The 20,713-nt window shown below is 48.0% G+C and overlaps 1 protein-coding gene across 1 annotated transcript; it reads right to left on the reverse strand.

The window, feature by feature from the left end:
• Positions 1-10,638: 10,638 nt before the first annotated feature.
• LOC132581638 (lysozyme C-like) lies at positions 10,639-19,071 on the reverse strand. The gene is made up of 4 exons (XM_060252986.1): positions 18,929-19,071; positions 14,138-14,299; positions 13,522-13,603; positions 10,639-10,797 (listed from the first exon to the last, which is right to left on the reverse strand). Exons 1-4 carry the CDS (start codon positions 19,065-19,067, stop codon positions 10,731-10,733), a joined length of 450 nt encoding a protein of 149 aa, XP_060108969.1. The 5' UTR covers positions 19,068-19,071; the 3' UTR covers positions 10,639-10,730.
• Positions 19,072-20,713: the final 1,642 nt, after the last annotated feature.

The following is a 20,713-nucleotide window of genomic DNA, read 5'->3' on the forward strand; positions in this document are numbered from 1 at the left end:
CATATTCTCTGCCAGTGGCCGGGGGGGGGGTGGGGGAACCTGGCAACCCTATCAAAGGCACCCTATGCAGAACACGTTATAGTAATCTGCTCTGGTTGTCTTCGAAGAAGAAGATATTGGATTTATATCCCGCCCTCCACTCCAAAGAGTCTCAGAGCGGCTCACAATCTCCTTTACCTTCCTCCCCCACAACAGACACCCTGTGAGGTGGGTGGGGCTGGAGAGGGCTCTCACAGCAGCTGCCCTTTCAAGGACAACCTCTGCCAGAGCTATGGCTGACCCAAGGCCATTTCAGCAGGTGCAAGTGGAGGAGTGGGGAATCAAACCCGGTTCTCCCAGATAAGAGTCCGCACACTTAACCACTACACCAAACTGGCTCGAGGGATGCAGGTGTAGCGAAAAAATAATTTACTCCAGTTGTTGGTCTAACTTTTCAGAACAAATACAGTAGAAAGTAGGGATGCCAGCCTCCAGGTGGGACCTGGGGATCTCCTGGAATCACAGCTCATCTCCAGACCAGTGTTCCCTTTAAGCTGAGTTAGTGTGAGCCAGCTCACGGTTTTTTAACCTGCGGCTCACACATTTTTGTTTTAGCTCAGTAAAAACGGCCCCAGAGCAAACTAATTTATGAAGTAGCTTTAATGCCACTAGCTCACAGAGCAGAATTTTTGCTCACAAGACTCCACAGCTTTGAGTGAGTACTGCTCCAGATGACAAGAATTACTTCTCCTGGCGAAATCGATGTTTTGGAGGGTGGTTTCTGTGGCATTGTATCCCACTGAGGTCTCTGTTTTCATTCCCAAAACTTCAGGAGTTTCCCAACCTGGATCGGGCCACTCTACCTCCACATCTCTTGCTGGTGGCTGGGAAGGGACCTGGCAACCCTACTAGAAGGTATAATTTAATAATAATAATAAACTTTTATTTATACCCCGCCCTCCCCACCCAGGCAGGCTCAGGGCGGCTAACAGGACATGGTAAACCATGATACAAATAAACAATAGGTAATATAATTAATAATTTAAACAATAAAACCAATAAAACAGTATGACATTAAAATACAGTCAAATGGCATACAAGATGGCTCGGCATTACTGATCTTATCCTGAGTTCTGTCTTAAAAAGCTAGCTGGAAGAGGGCAGTTTTGCAGGCCCTACGGAACTGGTTAAGATCCCGTAGGGCCCGCACCTCTTCCGGCAATCGATTCCACCATTGGGGGGGCCTTTGTAGAGAACGCCTGTTCTCTAGTAGCTTTTAATTTAGTTTCTTTTGGCCCAGGGATTTCAAGAAGATTTTTTGAACTTGATCGCAGTGCTCTCTGGGGAACATATGGAGAGAGGCGGTCCCTAAGGTAGGCAGGTCCTCGGCCATATACGGCTTTAAAGGTGATGACCAGCACCTTGTAACGGACCCGGTAAACAATTGGCAGACACAAACAATTTGTGGTTGTGTGTCCCCCCTTCCCCCGTGTTCCATCGGTTCCACCAGTTGAAACGTAAACTGAAGGCACCGTGGTTCACTAGTCAGGGCTGTTGCTTCCCTGAGCAGTTGGAGCGGAGATAAACAATTTCATAATGCTGTGTCACTGGCTGAGTGTTGACAGGGGACGGGCTAACACAGCGTGTCCACCACAAGCGCACAGATGTTGCCATGACTGGGGTGTTTTTGTCTCCTTACCTCTTTCTCTTCCCGCCAATTTCAACATTTTACCACAAAACACAACGGCAGCTTGGGGAAATGAAAAACATTCTCTTCAGTGCCCGCTTGAGTGTGACTGGATGAATGTGAGTTCAGGGATTCTTCACACACAAGAGAAGCCTGGATATTTCACAGGACAGGCTTCCAGAAAGAGGCCTCTGAAAGAAAGAAACCTCTGGGCCAGCTGACCATGGGCAGCATTGCTTCATTTCTGTCAGGTCCTCAGAGCATTCAGTGTGTTCAAAGCGCTTCACAAATATTATCTTGCTGTCATCCTTATGCCAGGTGTTAGTTTAACTGTTAAACTGTTTATCCCCACATTTCCTGAGCATGATAGAAATAGGCCCTTGTACAACTGTTAGCCTCAGCTGGGAGTAGGGTTGCCAGTCTCCAGGTGATGGCTGGAGATATCCTGGAATTACAACTGGTCTCCAAGTGACTGAAATCCCAGTATTTCGTTAAGTAGCAGTGGGAGGTGGCGGGGGGGGGGCAGTAGGGTTGCCAAGTACCTTTAAGACCCCAGTGGGGGACTCTCCTTGTGCTCCAGTGCGTGCGGCATGATGATGTCGACTGGAAGATGTCATCCGGCATCTCCAAAAAAGAGTCCAGGCAAATAGGTGTGAAAAACCTCAGCTTGAGACCCTGGAGAGCCGCTGCCAGTCTGAGAAGACAATACTGACTTTGATGGACCAAGTGTCTGATTCAGTATAAGGCAGCTTCATATGTTCATGATGTCACCTGGAAGTGATGTCATCACTGGCGACGTTGCGTGACGACCACTCTAGGTGATTCCGGGAAAACTCTATAGTTTTCCTGGACGCTCTAGCCATTTGGGAGGGAAAACCTCTATGGGACCTATTGTACCATAGAGTTTCCTCTCCCAAATGGCTAGAGCATCTGGGAAAACCATAGAGTTTTCCTAGAAATGCCTTGAGTGGTTGCCAGGTGACATCATTGCGCTGCGACGTTGGTGGAAGTTCCCCCTGCTGGCCCGATGTGGAGGGGAACTTCCACCAACGAGTGGAGGAACCCCCGCCCGGACCGGGGGCTTGGCAGCCCTAGTTGCCAGGTCTCCTCCCCGCATCTCCTGTTCCTGAGCCCTGAAAGAGACAGAGACTTGCCTGAGGCTACCAAAGCAGTCCACAGCCAAGGAAACATTTGAACTTCCTACCTACAGCTCCATTCAGCCACAAAGCTTGCTGGTCGGCCTTGTGCCAGCCGTTGTCTGTTGGCCTAACCTACCTCACAGGGCTGTTTTGAAGATAAAAAATAAGGAAGAACCAAGCACCCCGTTTTGAGCTCTTGGGAGAAAGGGAGAATTAAGTATGTACCAGCATATCCCAGGATTTTTATCCTGAATTATTAAATCCCATCTGTACTAACAAAGAACTCCAGGGTCCTTTGTTTTTGTCATTTGCAGGATGCTGTGAGCTAAGGGGTACTTTATCACCGGTTAGTTATTTCTCAGAATTCTCCACCAAAATCATAGAGAATGTTCCCTCCACCATCTGTTTGTCGTTGACTATGAATATAACAATGGCCCCAGCTTAATCCCACAGGGGTGGCCAATGGTAGCTCTCCAGATGCTTTTTGCTGACAACTTCCATTAGCCCCAGCCATTGGCCATGCTGGCTGGGGCTGATGGGAGCTGTAGGCAAAAAACATCTGGAGACCCATTGTTGGCCACCTCTGCCATAGAGAATAAGGTTGCAGTCATCTGATGTCACTTTGGTAATGAAGTGGTATGTCTCACCTAGGGTTGCCAACCTCCAGATAGCACCTTGAAATCTCCCGCTATTAGCATTCATCTCCAGATGGCCAAGATCAGCTCCCCTGGATAAAAAGGCTGCTTGGGATAGGATTATATTCCATTGATATCCCTCCCCTCCATGAATCCCACCTCCTCAGGCGCCATCTCCCAAATCTCCAGGTATTTTCCAAACCAAAGGTAGCAATCTTAGCTTCACCACAGATATAACAACCTAGCAATCTTACGGTCTGGAACTCATGTATCTGCGGGACTGGCTCTCCTTGTATACTGCCCTTCCCCACAAAGAGCATTGTACTCAGCAGATAAGAACATTCTGGTGGTCCCTGGCCTGAGAGACATCTGGCTGACCTCCACCAGGGCCAGGGTGTTTTCCATCCTGGCCTCAACCTGGTGGAACTCTCTGCCAAATCACATCCATTCCCTGCAGGAGTTAGTGCAGTTCCACAGGGCTTATATGGCAGGGCTTATATGACAGGGCTTATATGCCAGGTGTTTGGTTGAGGACACTGACAGTTGAGAATAGCGTTTGGTTGAGGACAGTGATAGTGTGGTTCTTAGCTTAGGGGGTCTAGCCTGGGGGCCCTATAGGAAGGAGAACAGCTCTCCTCAAGTAGCCTTGAGAGTCAGTTTGACAGTGGAGTATTAAGGAAGTACAAGATAAACAAAACTAATTTTTGAAATAGATTGCAGCAGCATGGCTGATAAGGGAGCTGAGGCAGTGACATGCAAAGTCTGTGGCATGTTTGTGATTCAGCTGGGCTGGAGGAAGGCCCCAGGATAGAACTACTGGCAAGGTGAGTGTTAGTTTTTGCTTTTCCTAAAATGCTGAAGAGCATTGACTGAGGCTGCTGTGTGAGAGAACTGTGTGTGCTTGGAAGTGAGTGCTTGGAACCTGCTGGAGAAGGGTTTCTGATTGCTTCTGTGTGTTTTTTGTCTGGTAGGTTGCTGAGGGAGGAGGGCCTCTTTGCCTGGGGGTGGTTGTTGGCCCCACCCTCTACTGTTGCTCTGGCTGTTGGGTGTTTAAATTGCAAGGCTTCTCCTCACCAGAGGCATGAGCCGAAGGGCAAGAGCTAAAGGGCTCTTAGCCTGGGGGTCTAGCCAGGGGCTCTATATGAAGGAGAACAGGTCTTCACAGGTAGTCTTGGGAGGCAGTTTGGTACTGAAATATCAGAGAAGTACAAGATAAATAGAACTAATTTTTGAAATAAATTGCAGCAGCATAGTTGGTGAGAAAGCTGAGGCAGTGACATGCAAAGTCTGTGGCATGTTTGTATTCCTATCCAAGGGTAACAGCAATTATACTTGCACCAGGTGTAAGTTGGTAGCCATACTGGAGAAGAAGATACAGGGACCTGAGGCACATTTGTCCACACTCCAGTTTATAAGGGAAGATTTAATGGACAGAACATATAAAGTACTCTTGAGAGAGCAACAGAAGGAGGAGGAAAAGGTATCTTAGCAAATGAAGGACCATTCAATGCAGGAGGAAGGTGCACGGAAGGATGTAACCCGCAGGAGCAGGAAAATCAAAAGACATTCTGAGCCTCTGTTGCTAAGCAATCAGTTCCAGCATCTCCCCATAGATACTGATTCTGAATCACTGGAACAAGGGCTACTCCCCCAGCCTCCACAAAGCTTGAAAGGAATTTCTCAGGCCCCTGTGGAGAAGAGGACTCGAGCTTCTGCTCCTCAATATAGGAGAAGGAGTGTGCTGGTAACTGGGGATTCCTTACAGGGTCATAGATTCAGAGGAGTTAGCTGTGTTAGTCTGTTGCTGCAAAATAGCAAACAGTCCAGTAGCACCTTTAAGACTAACAGATTTTATTATGCTACAATAAAAGCTTATGCTATAATTAAATTTGTTAGTCTTAAAGGTGCTACTGGACCCTGGACTATCCTACTGAGAGGGGTAGAGGATAAAGTGAGCTGACCATTAGAGTGGTTCTTGGGTGGAACAGGCTTCCTCAGAAGGTGGTGGCTCTTCTTCCTTGGAGGTTTTTGAACAGAGGCTAGATGGCCATCTGACAGCAATGAGGATCTTGTGAATTTAGGGGGAGGTATTTGTGAGTTTCCTGCATTATGCAGGGAATTGGACTAGATGACCCCGGAGGTCCCTTCCAGCTCTATGATTCTATGATTCACACTTGTCTCAAGAGGCATGCTGTCTACCAGGTGAACACATCCAGGACATGACAGAAAGGGTAGGAAGACTCATCAAGCCCATGGATTATTATTCTTTCTTGTTGATCCATGTGGGAGCAAATGATACTGCCAGACAGAGTCCCAAACATATTAAAAGAGATGATGTGGCTCTGGATTAAAAGGTGAAGGACCTGAGAACACAAGTTGTGTTTTCGTCAGTTCTTCCTGTCAAAGGTTGTGGCTTAGGAAGGAAAAGAATACTGCAAATAAATGACTGGCTACATAGATGATGTCATCAGGAAAGGTTTGGATTTTTGGACCATGGCTTATGTTTGCTCCTCATGAGGATAAGAAAAATATATTTGATAAGAACCTTGCAAACCTAAAAAGGAGGGCTTTAAACTAAATCCTATGGGGGAGTGAGACAGAAATTCAAAGCCTGGTACCAGGAGTCGTTTTGTAGAAAAATAGGTGGTGGAGCTCATTAGCATAACTCATTAGCATATGCCACCCACCCACCCACTAGCCAAAATCAACCTGATGCAAGAAAGGAGAGATCCAGCTAGCCCAAGCAGGCCTGGCTCACCTGGGGCTCTCCTTGGCTGCTGCCCCCTCCCCCCACAATTAAAAGGGCAGCAAGCCACCTACCACCCAAAATCACATAAGAAGTTGAGAAAGGGTGACATGGGCTTCTCCAAGGGTTAATGAGGGCTTCTGGGGTGTGGCAAAGCTCTTGGTGGCTGACTGGCTGCCCATTCTCCTTATCCAGGGATTGTTATGCAGCTGCACCTACTATTCAATGGACAAGGTAAGTGGAAAGGAGGAGGGGAAATCTCAGAAAGGTTCAGGAGCTGTGGTCCTGTGAGCTCCTGCTGAATTCAAGGCTTGCCAAGCACTATGCCAATAACTGGAGATAAGAATGCTAACGTTTTGAGGGGAATGGCACATATGCTAGGTAACATTGACTTACAGGTCAGTACAGAAACTACAACCTCAAGGCACATAAAACATGGATTCTGATGTCTCTACACTAATGCACAGAGTATGGGAAACAAGCAGAAGGAACTGGAAGTCCTAATACAGGAAGGGGGCTATGACCTAATAGGCATTACTGAAACTAAGTGGGATGACACTCATAACTGGAATATTAGGACTGAAGGGCACAACTTATTTAAAAAGCACAGACAAATAAGGAAAGGCGGAGCAGTAGCATTGTTTGTAAAGGGGGTGTATGTTTATGAGGAAATACATGAATCTGAGCATGGAAGTTCAGTTGAAAGTCTCTGGGTAAAAATAAAAGGCATAAGAAATAAGAATGATATTATGGTGGGGGTCTGCCATAGACCACCAAGCCAGGCAGAGGACTTGGATGAGACACTCCTAGATAGAGACTTCGATGAGACACTCCTAGATAGTGACTCCTGATGGATTGGTAGTTACCTGGATGAGAATGTCTCATCTGGGTAACTACTGACCCATCAGTTTGGCGTCAATACCTGGAAAAACAGTCAGTCCTTGAGAATTTAAAAAGGACAGCTGTGATTGCTAAGAGCTAGCATGGACTTCTCAAGAACAAGTCATGACTAATCTTATCTCTCTCTCTCTCTTTTTTTTTTTAGAATGTTGCTATCTTGCTGGATCAGGGGGAAGCTGTAGACGCAAAAGGTCCGGCACTTCCTGATTCCGCGGAGCAGTTGGTGGGAAATCCGAGCAGACGCTGCGCGGTGAGGAGGGACTTCGCTCCTTGGTAAGCTGTGTGGGAAATCGCCCCAAGTGTAGACATAGTTTATTTTGATTTCAAGTAAGGCTTTTGATAAGGTTCCACATACTGTTCCTGTTGACGAATTGGTAAAATTGTGGCTTGGATCCTGTTACTGTTAAGTGGATCTGTAACTGGTTGACAGATTGCACCCAAAGAGTGCTTGTGAACGGTTCCTCATCCTCTTGGAGAGGAGTGACAAGCGGAGTGCCTCAAGGATCTGTCCCGGGACCTGTTTTGTTCAACATCTTTATAAATGATTCGGATGAAGGAATAGCAGGAATGCTTATGAAAAATGCAGATGATACTAGATTGTGAGGGGTTGCATATACAGTAGGAGACAGAAATAGGATGATCTTGACAGGCTGGAAAACTGGGCTGAAACCAATAAAATGAATGTTAACAGGGATAAATGTAAAGTTCTGCATTTAGGTAGGAAAAACCAAATGCATAATTATAGTATGGGAGAAACTTGTCTTGGCAGTAGTATGTGCAAAAAGGATCCAGGGGTCTTAGCGGACCATATGCTGAACATGAGTCAGCAGTGTGATGCTGCAGCTAAAAATGCAAATGCGATTTTGGGCTGTAGTACAGTGTCCGGATCACACGAAATGATGGTATCACTTTACCCTGCTCTGGTTAGACCTCACCTGGAGAATTGTGTTCAGTTTGGGGTGCCACATATGATATAGACAAGCTGAAGCATGTCCAGAGGAGTGCAATGAGAATGGTGAAGGATCTGACTAAGTCCTATGAGGACAGGCTGAAGGAGCTGGGTATGTTTAGGCTGGAGAGGAAGTGGCTGAGAGGTGATAAGATCACCATCTTCAAGTACTTGAAGGGCTGTCGTATAGAGGATGGTGCAGAATTGTTTTCTGTTGCCCCAGAAGGTTGGACCAGAACCAACAGGTTGAAATTAAATCAGAAGAGTTTCCGGCTCAACATTAGGAAGAACTTCCTGACCATTAGAGCGATTCCTCAGTGGAACAGGCTCCCTCAGGAGGTGGTGGGCTCTCCTTCCTTGGAGGCTTTTAAACAGAGGCTAGATGGCCACCTGACAGCAGTGAAGATCCTGTGAACTTAGGCAGGTCATGAAAGGGAGGGCAGGAAGGGCTGCATCAGTGGTTAGTCCTCCTGACTCTTTCTTACATGCTCACGGAAATGCTGATTGCCATCAGGGTCAGACAGCAGTTTTTCTCCAGGCCAGTTTGGCAAGGGATCCTGGAGGTTTTTCCCATCTTCTAGATGTGGAACAGAGTCACTGTGTGTGTGTGTGGGGGGGGGGGGGGGGAGAAATTTGTCAATCTCCTGTATTGTGCAGGGGGTTGGACTGGAGGTCCCTTCCAGCTCTATTAATCTATGGTTTCCATTTGCCTGGCACTCTTGTCTCTTGCGTTTCCCCCCCTCTCCCTGCCATAAGGCAGTGGCATAATCAAGAGTTTTAGTGTTATCTTACTAGGCGAAGTATTGTTTGTATTGCTTTACTGTTAATATTTGAATGTTGTTATTGATGTACATCACCCTGAGCCCTGTTTCACTCTAAAAATCTTAACAACAACAACAACAATAATAATAATGTTATTATTATTAATATTAATGATTATTATGCTTGAAGAAGGAGTCAAGAACTCTAAATCTTGACAGGAGTTGAGGAACCAATTCCTCCCAGCCTTTGAATTAAATCTGTACAGTGACTTATCACCAGAGATCAGGGGTCATTTTGTAAAAAAAAGAGGTGCTAGAGCTCATTAGCACAACTCGTTTGCCTATGCCACACACCCCTGACATCACTGGAAAGTTTACTAAATTATATCAGCTCGGCAGCTGCCTTAAAAGGCTTATTGAATTCTAATGGTCATCATAAAACCTTATTCCCATCATACTTTGAAAATTCCATCTGACTGCTTGATATGTTTGGGTTATTTCCCCCTTTTTGTGGGGAAAAATATTAGAAAGTTTGTCAACTCTTAGAGTTCGGGAACATTCTCACAAGGGGTTTGAACAATGGAGCCCAGAAAGAAAGAAAGAAAGAAAGAAAGAAAGAAAGAAAGAAAGAAAGAAAGAAAGAAAGAAAGAACATCTAGAGGTTCTGGAGCTGGGCTCCTCTGAGCTCCTGCCCCAAATTAGGCTTGCCAGTGCTAATTAATTAGAAGGAGAGATCTACAGAGTAGTGGGCCTCCTGATGAAGGAAACATGGGAGACATCTAATTCAGGTGGCTTTTTTCTGGTTAGTCCTGAAAGATCATGAGATGAAATAAACTGGTCAAGAACGAGGTATTCCTGGCTAAAGTCCAGTGCATGCATTAAAGGTTCCTCAGAAGGGGGATTTGCTATACAGGGATCTGCTATCAAAGGGTGGATCACTCCAGGTTTGTCTGGGATCCACTTTGGCACACTTCACTAAAATATCTGTTTAAGATAGGTTTACATTGCAATCTAGTACATATCAGTCTCCTCCCATTCTCCATGGTGCTCAGGATATTATAAATCAGAGGTCCCCAGCATGATGTCCATGGGTGCCAGAAGCAAGGTTGTGACAAGCATAATTGGGAGTTCTGGCCATCACATTTAAAGGGACTGCACACCCTTTAAATGTCTTCCCTCCTTTGGAAGTAATGAAGGATAGGGGCACCTTCTTTTGGGGCTCATAGAATTGGGCCCCCAGTCCAATTTTTTCTAACTTGGGTGTTTTGAGGAGAGGCACCGATTGCTATGCTGTGAATTTGCTGCCTCTACCCCAAAAACAGCCCCCCTCCCCCAGAGCCCCACAGATCAATTCTCCATTATTCCCTATGGGAACGGTCTCCATAGGGAATAATGAAGTGCAGAGCGGACATTTTCGTCCCCCCACCCCCGCTTTCTGATTTCTGATCTCCAAACTGGGAAATCCCCTGCCCCCAACTGGGGATTGGCAACCCTAACTGTTGGAGATTTGATTTGCTGTGTGGATTTTTTAAAAAATGCTGCTTTAGCAGCAGCTGTCGCCATACCGTGTAGATCCTCACTGTGTGACTGAAGTTAATCTGTGGCAACCATTTTGTTGTTGGCTCCGCCTCCTGCAGCAGCCATGTTGTGGCAGTCATTTTGTTGCTCAAAAAGGTTGGGGGCCTCTGGTACAAACAATCCTCCTTTCCTTTGTTTTATAATCACAACAACCCTGTGAAGTAGGTGAGGTGGCTTCCATTTGGGAAGGAAATATAATCCTTCTAAATGCTGAAACAAAACTGTAAAACAGAAGAGGAAAGTGGCTCACTCATTTATTTCTGGATTTGAGCAGAAGCGGTATCTCGCTTGATGAGAGGAGAGAGAAGAAAGTCTGTTTTCTTGGATCTCAGGTGACCCCACGGGACGGTGTTTCTTTACAGGTTGCATCCTGCCACATACTGAGACAGGTCCTGACCTTGACAGTATAACCTCCATGCCACCCTTGGGGGAGAAAGAGAACAAATCAGTACACAGCCCATTTCACGTGATTGTCAATTTTTTTGTTTCTACCCACCTACTTTGGATACCAACCTCCAGGTCAGGGCTTGGATTGCAACTGATTTCCAGATTACAGTAGAGTTGCCAAGTCCAATTCAAGAAATATCTGGGGACTTTGGGGGTGGAGCCAGGGGACTTTGGGGATGGAGCCAGGACAAGGGTGTGACCAGCATAATTGAACTCCAAAGGGAGTTCTGGCCATCACGTTTAAAGGGACTGCACACCTTTTAAATGCCTTCCCTCCATTGGAAATCATGAAGGATAGGGGCACCTTCTTTTGGGGCTCATAGAATTGAACTCCCTGATCCAATCCTTTTGAACGATGGAGGATCTTTTGAGGAGAGGTATTGGATGCTATGCTGTAAATTTGGTGCTTCTACCTAAAAAACAGCCCTCCCTTGAGCCCCAGATACCCGGAGATCAATTCTCCATTACACCCTATGGAAATCGGTCTCCATAGGGAATAATGGAGTGCCCAGCACAGCAGATATTTCCCTCCCCTCCAGTTTCTGATGACTCTGAAGTGGGGGGAGGGCCTCCAAGCCAGGGGATCCTCTGCCCTCACCTGAGGATTGGCAACCCTCCTTCCAGATGATAAGTAGTCAAAACAGTGGACTGCAGCGTGGAGAATACAAATCAAAAATACACTGCTCCAGGCATGACAATATAATGATAATTTAGTGGTAGCCAGTCATATACAACAAAACATACAAATCCCAAATATAAATTCCAAATATATGAACGATTCCAGATATAAATTCCAAATCTTTCCCTGCGTATTTATTGTAGGCTTCAGCTACAGGTAAATGTTTGTGGTGATTCCCGTATGAATACAAGTTATCATTGGAACTCTCTGTCTTGGGCAGTGATGCTCTGTATTCTTAGTGTTTGGGGGGGGGGCACAGTGGGAGGGCTTCTACTGTCCTGGCCCCACTGGTGGACCTCCTGATGGCACCTGGGTTTTTTGGCCACTGTGTGACAAAGAGTGTTGGACTGGATGGGCCATTGGCCTGATCCAACATGGCTTCTCTTATGTTTCTTATGTTCTTAAGTTCTTGTGTATAAGATTGCAAGCTCTTTGGAGCCTGCTTTGGCCCTCTCCAAAAGTGATAACAATTATTAAAATAGTAAGCTCTCTGGAGTCCAGGTTAAAGATCCCATTCCAAAGTGATACCAAGGCTATATATTTATCCATTCATCCTTGGACCCAGCGCTGGCCCGTGGGCGCGTGGCACTCCAGGCAGGCACCTTGCCTGCTGCCCTCCCTCTCTTCGCGGCACTCCCAGGCAGTGCCACGCTCCGTCACCCCCCAAAGCTGTGCTGCACCGAGGCTGGTCCTTATTGGTTTTGATGCAGCTGGCGCGGCTTCTACTTCTTTGAACAACCCGCAATGGGAGAGGAGACTTCGCTCCCCCTCCTTCCCGAAACTGGAAGTAAGGGGGAGCGAAGTCTCCTCTTACGTCCTAGGCTGTTCAAAGAAGTAGAAGCCATGCCAGTCGCATCGAAGCCACTAAGGACCAGCCTCGGTGCAGCGAGTGGGGAGGGGGGCGACGGAGCGCAGGGCTGCCTGGCAGTGCCACGAAGGGAAGGAGGGCAGTGGCGGCGGCAGGCTTGCAGCGGTGTGGAGGGGAGGCAAACTAGGCGTTTGCCATAGGCACCGGGAGGGGGGAGCCCAATTTGGCACCCCCTACCTCCTGGCACCCTAGGCAACCACTGGGTGAGCCAGCCCTGCTTGGACCTGATGAAGATTTGAGAAATGGTGTACTTTGGATTGACCCACCGTTGTCCAAATATTTGGAATTTATATCTGGAGTTGTCCATATATTTGGAATTTATATCTGGGATGTGTATGTTTTGTTGTATATGACTGGCTACCACTAAATTATCATTATATTCTTGTGCCTGGAGCAGTGTATTTTTGATTTGTAACCTCCAGATGATAGCTGGAGATCTCCAAAACTCCTTCTAAGCTGTGGAGTCTTGTGAGCGAAAATTCTACTTTGTGAGCTGCTGGCATTAAAGTTGTGAGCTACTGAATAAGTGTTTATCCTGCGCTAAGACAAAAATGTGTGAGCTGGAGGCTTAAAAAACTGAGCTAGCTCACAAGAGCCCTGTGGAGCAGAGTGGTAAAGCTACAGTATTGCAATCTGAACTCTCTGCTCCCAATCTGAGTTCGATCCCGGTGGAAGTTGGGTTCAGGTAGCCGGCTCAAGATTGACTCAGCCTTTCATGCTTCCGAGGTCAGTAAAATGAGTCCCCAGCTTGCTGGGGGGAAAGTGTAGATGACTGGGGAAGGCAATGGCAAACTACCCTGCCGTAAAAAGTCTGCCGTGAAAACGTCATGATGCGATGCCACCCCAGAGTCGGAAGCGATTGGTGCTTGCACAGGGGACTACTTTGACATTTTAGCTCACACTAACTCAGCTTAGAGGGAACACTGATTACAACTGATCTTCAGGTGAAGGGGATCAGTTCACTTGGATAAAATGGCCTCTTTGGAAGGTGGACTCTAAGGCATTGTACCGCACTGAAGTCCCTGCTCTCCTCAGGCTCCACCCCCCAAATTTTCCCACCCCTGAACTGGTACCCCTATGGGGGAGGTGGCAGTGAGAGCCCCTACCTCTTCTCTCCTTCCCCCCCCCCCCCCCGCAACCCGTGGTTCCTTACCAGGCTCCCATGCCGTTTGCAGAGTCGGTAACCACAATCTTAGCACAAGCCACATCTGTGGCGATGTTGTTTGTCAGGAGTTCTGTGGGGAGGAAAAGAAGAGGGTGACAATTCTGCCCCAGAATCCGATGATGGGTCTGGAGTAGCCTCAGGACTGGCAAGCACAACACCTGACCTATATGCTCTTGCTATACTGGAACTCAAGGGAGACTCGAGTTCAAATCCCCGCTCAGGGAAGCTTGCTTGGCCAGTCTCTCTCTCTCAGCCGAGCCTCCCTCACAGACCTGTTGTTATAAGGGTAAAATGGAGGAGAGGAGAATGATGCTGTAAGCCCCTTTGGGTCCTCGTCGGGATAGAAACACTAGGGCTCCCAAGCCCCTGGGGCAGGCGGGGGTTCTCCCACGCTGGAGGTTCCCAAGAAGTTTTCCCCTTCCAAATTGCTAGAGCATCTAGGAAAACCATCGAGTTTTCGTGGAAACACCTAGAGTGGATGGCGAGTGATGTTGCTGGCACGATGACGTCACTTCGAGGTGATGTCATTGTGAAAAAAGTCCCCCGCTGGAGTCCGCGGGGGACTTGGGAACCCTAAGAAATGCCCAAAGAAAGAAATTCTCACCAGAGCACTGAATCCCACAGATGTTGGAACTGGGCTGAGAGCCATACTGGCACCAGTAACGGCTGTTGATCTGGAAGATACCGAAGTCGGTGCTTCCATCGTAGTTGTTGTAGTGTGTGGCAGCCGTGTTGAAGCGGCTCTCATGGAAGGCTGTGCAGACCCCTGAGGCAAGGAAAGAGACAGAACTGAAGAGAAGCACAGAGCTTTGCGCATGGATGTGTGCGTGTTCTGGGGTCAAGCAACATACTCTGGGGAATGCCAATCTTAGAGGACGAAAGTCTGTGGCATGTCTAAGTCTGTGCAAAAATTGGATTTCATACAGAATCCCTCAATAGTTCTCTTTTGTAGAAAACAGTCCAGCAGGAACTCATTTGCATATTAGGCCACACACCCTGACACCACTATTGTTTCACTATTGTAGAATGGCCTTGGGTTATCCATAGCTCTCACAGAGGTTGTCCTTGAAAGGGCAGCTGCTGTGAGAGCCCTCTCAGCCCCAACCACCTCACAGGGTGTCTGTTGTGGGGGAAGGAGATATAGGAGATTGTGAGCCACTCTGAATCTCTGATTCAGAGAGAAGGGTGGGGTATAAATCTGCAGGCATCTTCTTCTTCATCATCATCATCATCCCTATTTATTTATCATCCCTATTTACTTTGCTCTGGTAAGACCTCACCTGGAGTATTGTGTTCAGTTTTGGGCACCACATTTTAAGAAGGATATAGACAAGCTGGAACGGGTCCAGAGGAGGGCGATGAAGATGGTGAGGGGTCTGGAGACCAAGTCCTATGAGGAAAGGTTGAAGGAGCTGGGCATGTTTAGCCTGGAGAGGGGGCGGATGAGAGGTGATATGATCACCAAGTCCTTGAAGGGCTGTCCTATAGAGGATGGTGTGGAATTGTTTTCTGTGGCCCCAGAAGGTAGGACCAAAACCAGCTGGTGGAGATTAAATCAAAAGAGTTTCTGGCTCAACATTAGGAAGAACTTTCTGGCCATTAGAGCGGATCCTCAGTGGAACAGGCTTCCTCGGGAGGTGGTGGGCTCTCCTTCCTTGGAGGTTTTTTCAACAGAGGCTAGATGGCTATCTGTCAGTGATGGCGATCCTGTGAATTTGGGGTAGGTCTTTGTGGCTTTCCTGCATTGTGCAGGGGGTTGGACTAGATGATCCTGGAGGTCCCTTCCAACTCTATGATTCTATGATTATCCCCAAAACAAAAAAAAGACTAAATTGTTTCTGCAACATCTAAGGTTATATTTGGATTTTGATTTGCAAGGAGGATGAGGACTACCCTGCTTGGATTAAAATCATGGCCATTCACCAGCCCGGGTTGAATGAAATGGCAGATTAGACTAGAGAGGGCATTCCAATAAAATATGAGAGACTGAATCTGTTTTACCAAGGGAGCAAGAGCAAATTCTCTCCGAGTCAGGAAGCTGCAAAAAGCAACCTCTCACAACCAATGTTCCATCTAACTAAGCTGCAGCGTCTTGTGAGCAGAAATTTTACTTTGTGAGCTACTGGCATTAAAGTGGTGAGCTCCTGCATAAATAATTGTGCCCTGGGCCATTTTTCGTGAGCTAAGACAAAAATGTGTGAGCCAGAGGCTAAAAAAACTGAGTGAACTCACACTAACTCAGCTTAGAGGAAACATATGAACATATGAAGCTGCCTTATACTGAGTCAGACCCTCAGTCCATCAAAGTCAGTCTTGTCTACTCAGACTGGCAGTGGCTCTCCAGGGTCTCAAGCTGAGATTTTTCATGCCTATTTGCCTGGGCCCTTTTTAGTTGGAGATACCAGGGATTGAACCTGGGACCTTCTGCTTACCAAGCAGATGCTCTACCACTGAGCCACCGTCCCACCTGCTCATAACCACCCAGGCCCGGCACCCTCCCACAGTTCATTTGTTGCATGCACGCTTTGCATGCGCGCGACCTATTGACATCACCCAGAGATGATGTCATCATGCCGGCACTCAGCGCATCCCCTCCGCAGCGTTTGCAGAGTTTGGCAGGCACTGCAGACGAGAAACGCTGTTTTTTCTTGGCTTTAAGGTGTTGGGGAAATTTCTGTGACCCCTTAAAGCCAGGAAAAAAACAGTCAGCGCTTCCCCTCCACAGCGCTTACCTGGCCCTGCTGGGAGCTGGCGCCCTAGGTATTTGCCTAGTTTGCTTACTCCCACGTGCTGGGCCTGTAACCACTGTTGAATGGGCATTCATTCTAGCAAGAGTAAAAGCCCCGAGTAGGCCAGAACGCAATCGTTGTGGCTTTAAGAAATCACCTTACCTTCCCATACCTATCCACAGCTCTCTAACATATTGCTGTTAAGTCATAGCTGATTTACAGCGAGCCCGAAAGATTTTCAAGGCAAGAGACTTTCTTTGGAGAGCCAGTTTGGTGAAGTGGTTAAGTGTGCGGACTCTTATCTGGGAGAACCGGGTTTGATTCCCCACTCCTCCACTTGCGCCTGCTGGAATGGCCTCGGGTCAGCCATAGCTGTCGTAGGAGTTGTCCTTGAAAGGGCAGCTGCTGTGAGAGTCCTCTCAGCCCCACCCACCTCACAGGGTGTCTGTTGTTGGGGAGGAGGGTAAAGAAGATTGTGAGCCGCTCTGAGACTCTTCAGAGTGGAGGGCGGGATATAAATCCAATATCTTCTTCTTCTGCTCAGAGGTGGTTTGCCCTTGCCTGCCTCTGCATCACCACCCTGGTATTCCTTGGAGGTCTTCCATCCCAATACTTGTCAGGGCTGATCCTGCTTAGCTTCCAAGATCTGATGAGGTCAGGCTGGGCTGGGTTACCTGGTGCCCAAAGCTTCAGCCTCCTTATTAAACCCTTCGCCTCTCCATGGGCCCACACAGGTGCTATGCCCAATGGGTATGGTAGTGCCCTTGAACTGCCAACCCTTCAGCGTGCCCTGCTAGTCATAGCATTTCTGGCAATTCCCAGAGCAATGTGGCACAGCTTCTGGGATTTTCCCAGAAGCACTGTAATGCTGTTGTGCTTATGGCAATTTTTAACTTTATTTTTCTCGCACTGACTGATGGAGCAGAGGTGGCGAGCGGAGGTTGCCGGCGGGAGGTGTCCTACCACAGTGGTAGACCTGGCAATGTATAGTCTAGTCCAGGGGTGGCCAAACTTGCTTAACATAAGAGCCATATTTATCAATCAATCAACATTATGTTTATATCCCGCCCTCCCCGCCGAAGCAGGCTCATTTAAAAAATGTCAGATGTTTGAAAGCTGCAAGACATGAATGTCAGATGCCTGAGAGGAGGAAGGAAGGAAAACAGAAAGGGAGGGAGGGAGAAAGGAAAATAGAAGGGGAGGAAGGAAGATGGGGAAGGAGGGAGGGCAGGAGGGAGGAAAGAAGGAAAATAGAAGGGGGGGGAGGGAGAAAGGAAAATAGAAGGGGAGGAAGGAAGATGGGGAAGGAGGGAGGGAGGGAGGAAGAATAGAAGGGGAGGAAGGAAGATGGGGAAGGAGGGAGGGAGGGAGGAAGAATAGAAGGGGAGGGAGGAAGGAAGGAAGATAAATGGGGAGGGAGGGAGGAGGGAAGATAGATGGGGAGGGAGGAAAGAAGGAAGAGGCAGGTAGGCAGGTAGATGGAGGAGGGGGGGAGTTAAAAAAGAAAGCAACTTTAACTTTTAACGCATTCTCCAAGCTGCTGGCTGGAGTGAAGTGATTTAAAGACAGACATGTCTTTTCCAAGTCAGCTGACGGAATGGTGGGGTCTTCGAGAGCCACACAATATGTGTGAAAGAGTCATATGGGGCTCCTGAGCCACAGTTTGGCCACTCCTGGTCTAGTCAAACCTTTGGGCTCTTTGTCCCTATTTGTTCATTGAAAGCCTCACTTGTGCCAGATTCTGGATTAGGAAATTCTTGGAGGTTTGGGTGAGATTTGGGGAGGGACATTTGTTAGGGTTACCAACAGGGGTGGAATTCTAGCGGGAGCTCCTCTGCATATTAGGCCACACACCCCTGATGTAGCCAATCCTCCAAGAGCTTACAAGGCTCTTTTTCTGTAAGCTCTTGGAGGATTGGCTACATGAGAGGTGTGTGGCCTAATATGCAAAGGAGCTCCTGCTAGAATTCCACCCCTGGTTACCAACCTCCAGTTGGTCACTGGAGATGTCCAGGGATTACAACCAATCCCTAGGAGACAGAGATCACTTCACCTGGAGCCAATGGCCACTTTGCAAGGACCACTCTATGGCATTGTACCCCGCTGAAATCCCTCCCCAAACCCTCTTTTATCTTCCTCCCTCACAACAGACACCATGTGAGGTAGATGAAGATATTGGATTTATATCCCACCCTCCACTCCGAAGAGTCTCAGAGCGGCTCACAATCTCCTTTATCTTCCTTCCCCACAACAGACACCCTGTGAGGTAGATGAAGATATTGGATTTATATCCCGCCCTCCACTCCGAAGAGTCTCAGAGTGGCTCACAATCTCCTTTATCTTCCTTCCCCACAACAGACACCCTGTGAGGTGGGTGGGGCTGAGAGGGCTCTCACAACAGCTGCCCTTTCAAGGACAACCTCTGCCAGAGCTATGGCTGACCCAAGGCCATTCCAGCAGGTGTTCATGGAGGAGTGGGGAATCAAACCCTGTTCTCCCAGATAAGAGTCCGCACACTTAACCACCACACCAAACTGGCTCTCAGATAGATATATGGGATAGACATATGGGAAGATCAAATACCACCCCCACCCCCCAACGTTGTGCTTCATCTTTCTGCCCTTCCTAAGGTAGTCTACCGTTTCCATAAGCAGCCCCGGACTCACAGTTAGCCAGGCTGTAGCCGGCGTAGCCGTCTAACCCCATCTGCTGGAGAGTCTGAGCCAGCTCACATCGGCTGAAAATTTCGCTTTGTCCCATGGGGAGGACGCAGGCGAGGAGGGACAACAGCAAGAAAGCCTTCATAGTTTCAGCCTAGAGTGACCGATGGTGGAAGATGGGGAGTTGTGTCCACTTTTATATGGATCCTGGAACACCTCTGGGAAGCAGCCAAAGTTGGCGGACTTTGTGATAGTCCCTGGAACATTTACCTTTCCATTGTGCGGCTATTGGGGTAGAGGTCAACAAAAGGACTCTTACACGGTAGTCTCTATGCGAGCCGTAGCTCTACCTTTGCAGGAATAATAATCACACTCGTCGCTTTGCACTGTTTAGTGTGCTCAGAGATACATTATCATTATGATTCTAACCTGTCCTTGAACAATAGGAAAAGCAGAGTCATGGAAAACGTTCCGAGCTGCTTTTCGGATGCCACATGCTACCATGTTTCGTTGGGCCCTAGAAACAGGAATGGAAAGAGCACCAGAAATGATGTGGCACGGAGGGAAATCCTATGAAACCGGGAAAGGGCTTTGGCTTAGTGGTAGAGCATCCAGGCCCCAGGTTCAATCCCCGGCATCTCCAGTTAAAAAGGACCAGGCGGTGGGTGATGTAAAAAGACCTCTCTCTGAGATCCTAGAGATGCTGCCAGTCTTAGACAGTACTAACGTTGATGGACCGATGGTACATACTGCATTCATGCAGTATGAGACAGCTTCATGAGTTTTCATGTGAAATAAAAAAAAGGTAAAGGTAGTCCCTTGTGTAAGCATCAATCGTTTCTGACTCTAGGGTGACATTGCTTTCACAACTTTTTCACGGCAGACATTTTATGGGGTTGTTTACCTGTGCACAATAGAGTTTTTTACCTCCCAAATAGCTAGACCGTCCAGGAAAACCCTATAGTTTTCCTGGAAATGCCTAGAGTGGCCCTGCATGGGCACTGCCATTTTTATGACATCACTTCTGGGTGACGTCATCGCGCCAGCGATGGGGGAGGTTCCCCCCCTGGTGGCCCAATGTGGGCCGGCGGGTTGGGAAGTTTCCGGGCAGGAGAACCCCCATTCGCACCTGGGGCTTGGCAGCCCTATAGAAGACCCTATAGCTAGTGTGCTCTTGTAAAGATCCAGGACATTATGCTTCCTGCCTTTCTTGGCACACACAGAGGAAAGACAGGTTGTTTTGAACACAGGGAGACTGAGACACCAACCAGCTACCCTGGTTGTCCCTGACATAGCTGGCCGCCAGTGGAGGAGCCGGGAGCTCAGTGGGAAGGTGATGCCAATAGAGTTGCCGTGGTCAGGCAATGCCCGGCAACCAGCAGGGGGCAGCCTGGGAGAAAAATGAAACAGAAAAATAAGGTCTCATCTAATTACAGGAAGTTCTTACCATAGAGCTCCTAGTGGTTCCTAGATCTACCCACAAGTGACAAAGGGTAGCTTTAGGAATTGACAGAAACTCTGTGGTAAGACCAGAAGGCAGGCAACAGGACCTGGGCACTGGGGGCTTGGCAGCCCTAGATGTTAGAGTTCCAGGTCTGGGTTGAAAAATACCTGGAGACTTTGGAGGTTGGATCCAGGAGACGGCAGGGTTTGGGGAGGGGAAGGGCCTGCCTCAGCAGGGGACAATGCCATAGAGTCTGCCCTCCAAAGCTGCCATTTCTCCAATGGGATGGATTGCAGCAGTTTGGAGATCAGTTGTAAACTCCAGAAGAACAGGTAGGTTTGCCAACT

This window comes from Heteronotia binoei, chromosome 13 (genome assembly GCF_032191835.1).
Source record: "Heteronotia binoei isolate CCM8104 ecotype False Entrance Well chromosome 13, APGP_CSIRO_Hbin_v1, whole genome shotgun sequence".
Classification (NCBI taxonomy): domain Eukaryota; kingdom Metazoa; phylum Chordata; class Lepidosauria; order Squamata; family Gekkonidae; genus Heteronotia; species Heteronotia binoei.

Excerpts from the sequence above, each read along its gene's own strand:
- LOC132581638 (XM_060252986.1), bottom strand. The coding sequence starts at position 19,067 with ATGAAGGCTTTCTTGCTGTTGTCCCTCCTCGCCTGCGTCCTCCCCATG. Across the intron at positions 14,300-18,928 it reads CGGCTACAGCCTGGCTAACT|GGGTCTGCACAGCCTTCCAT; the intron begins GTGAGTCCGGGG and ends TCCTTGCCTCAG. Across the intron at positions 10,798-13,521 it reads GCAAACGGCATGGGAGCCTG|GGTGGCATGGAGGTTATACT; the intron begins GTAAGGAACCAC and ends TTCTCCCCCAAG.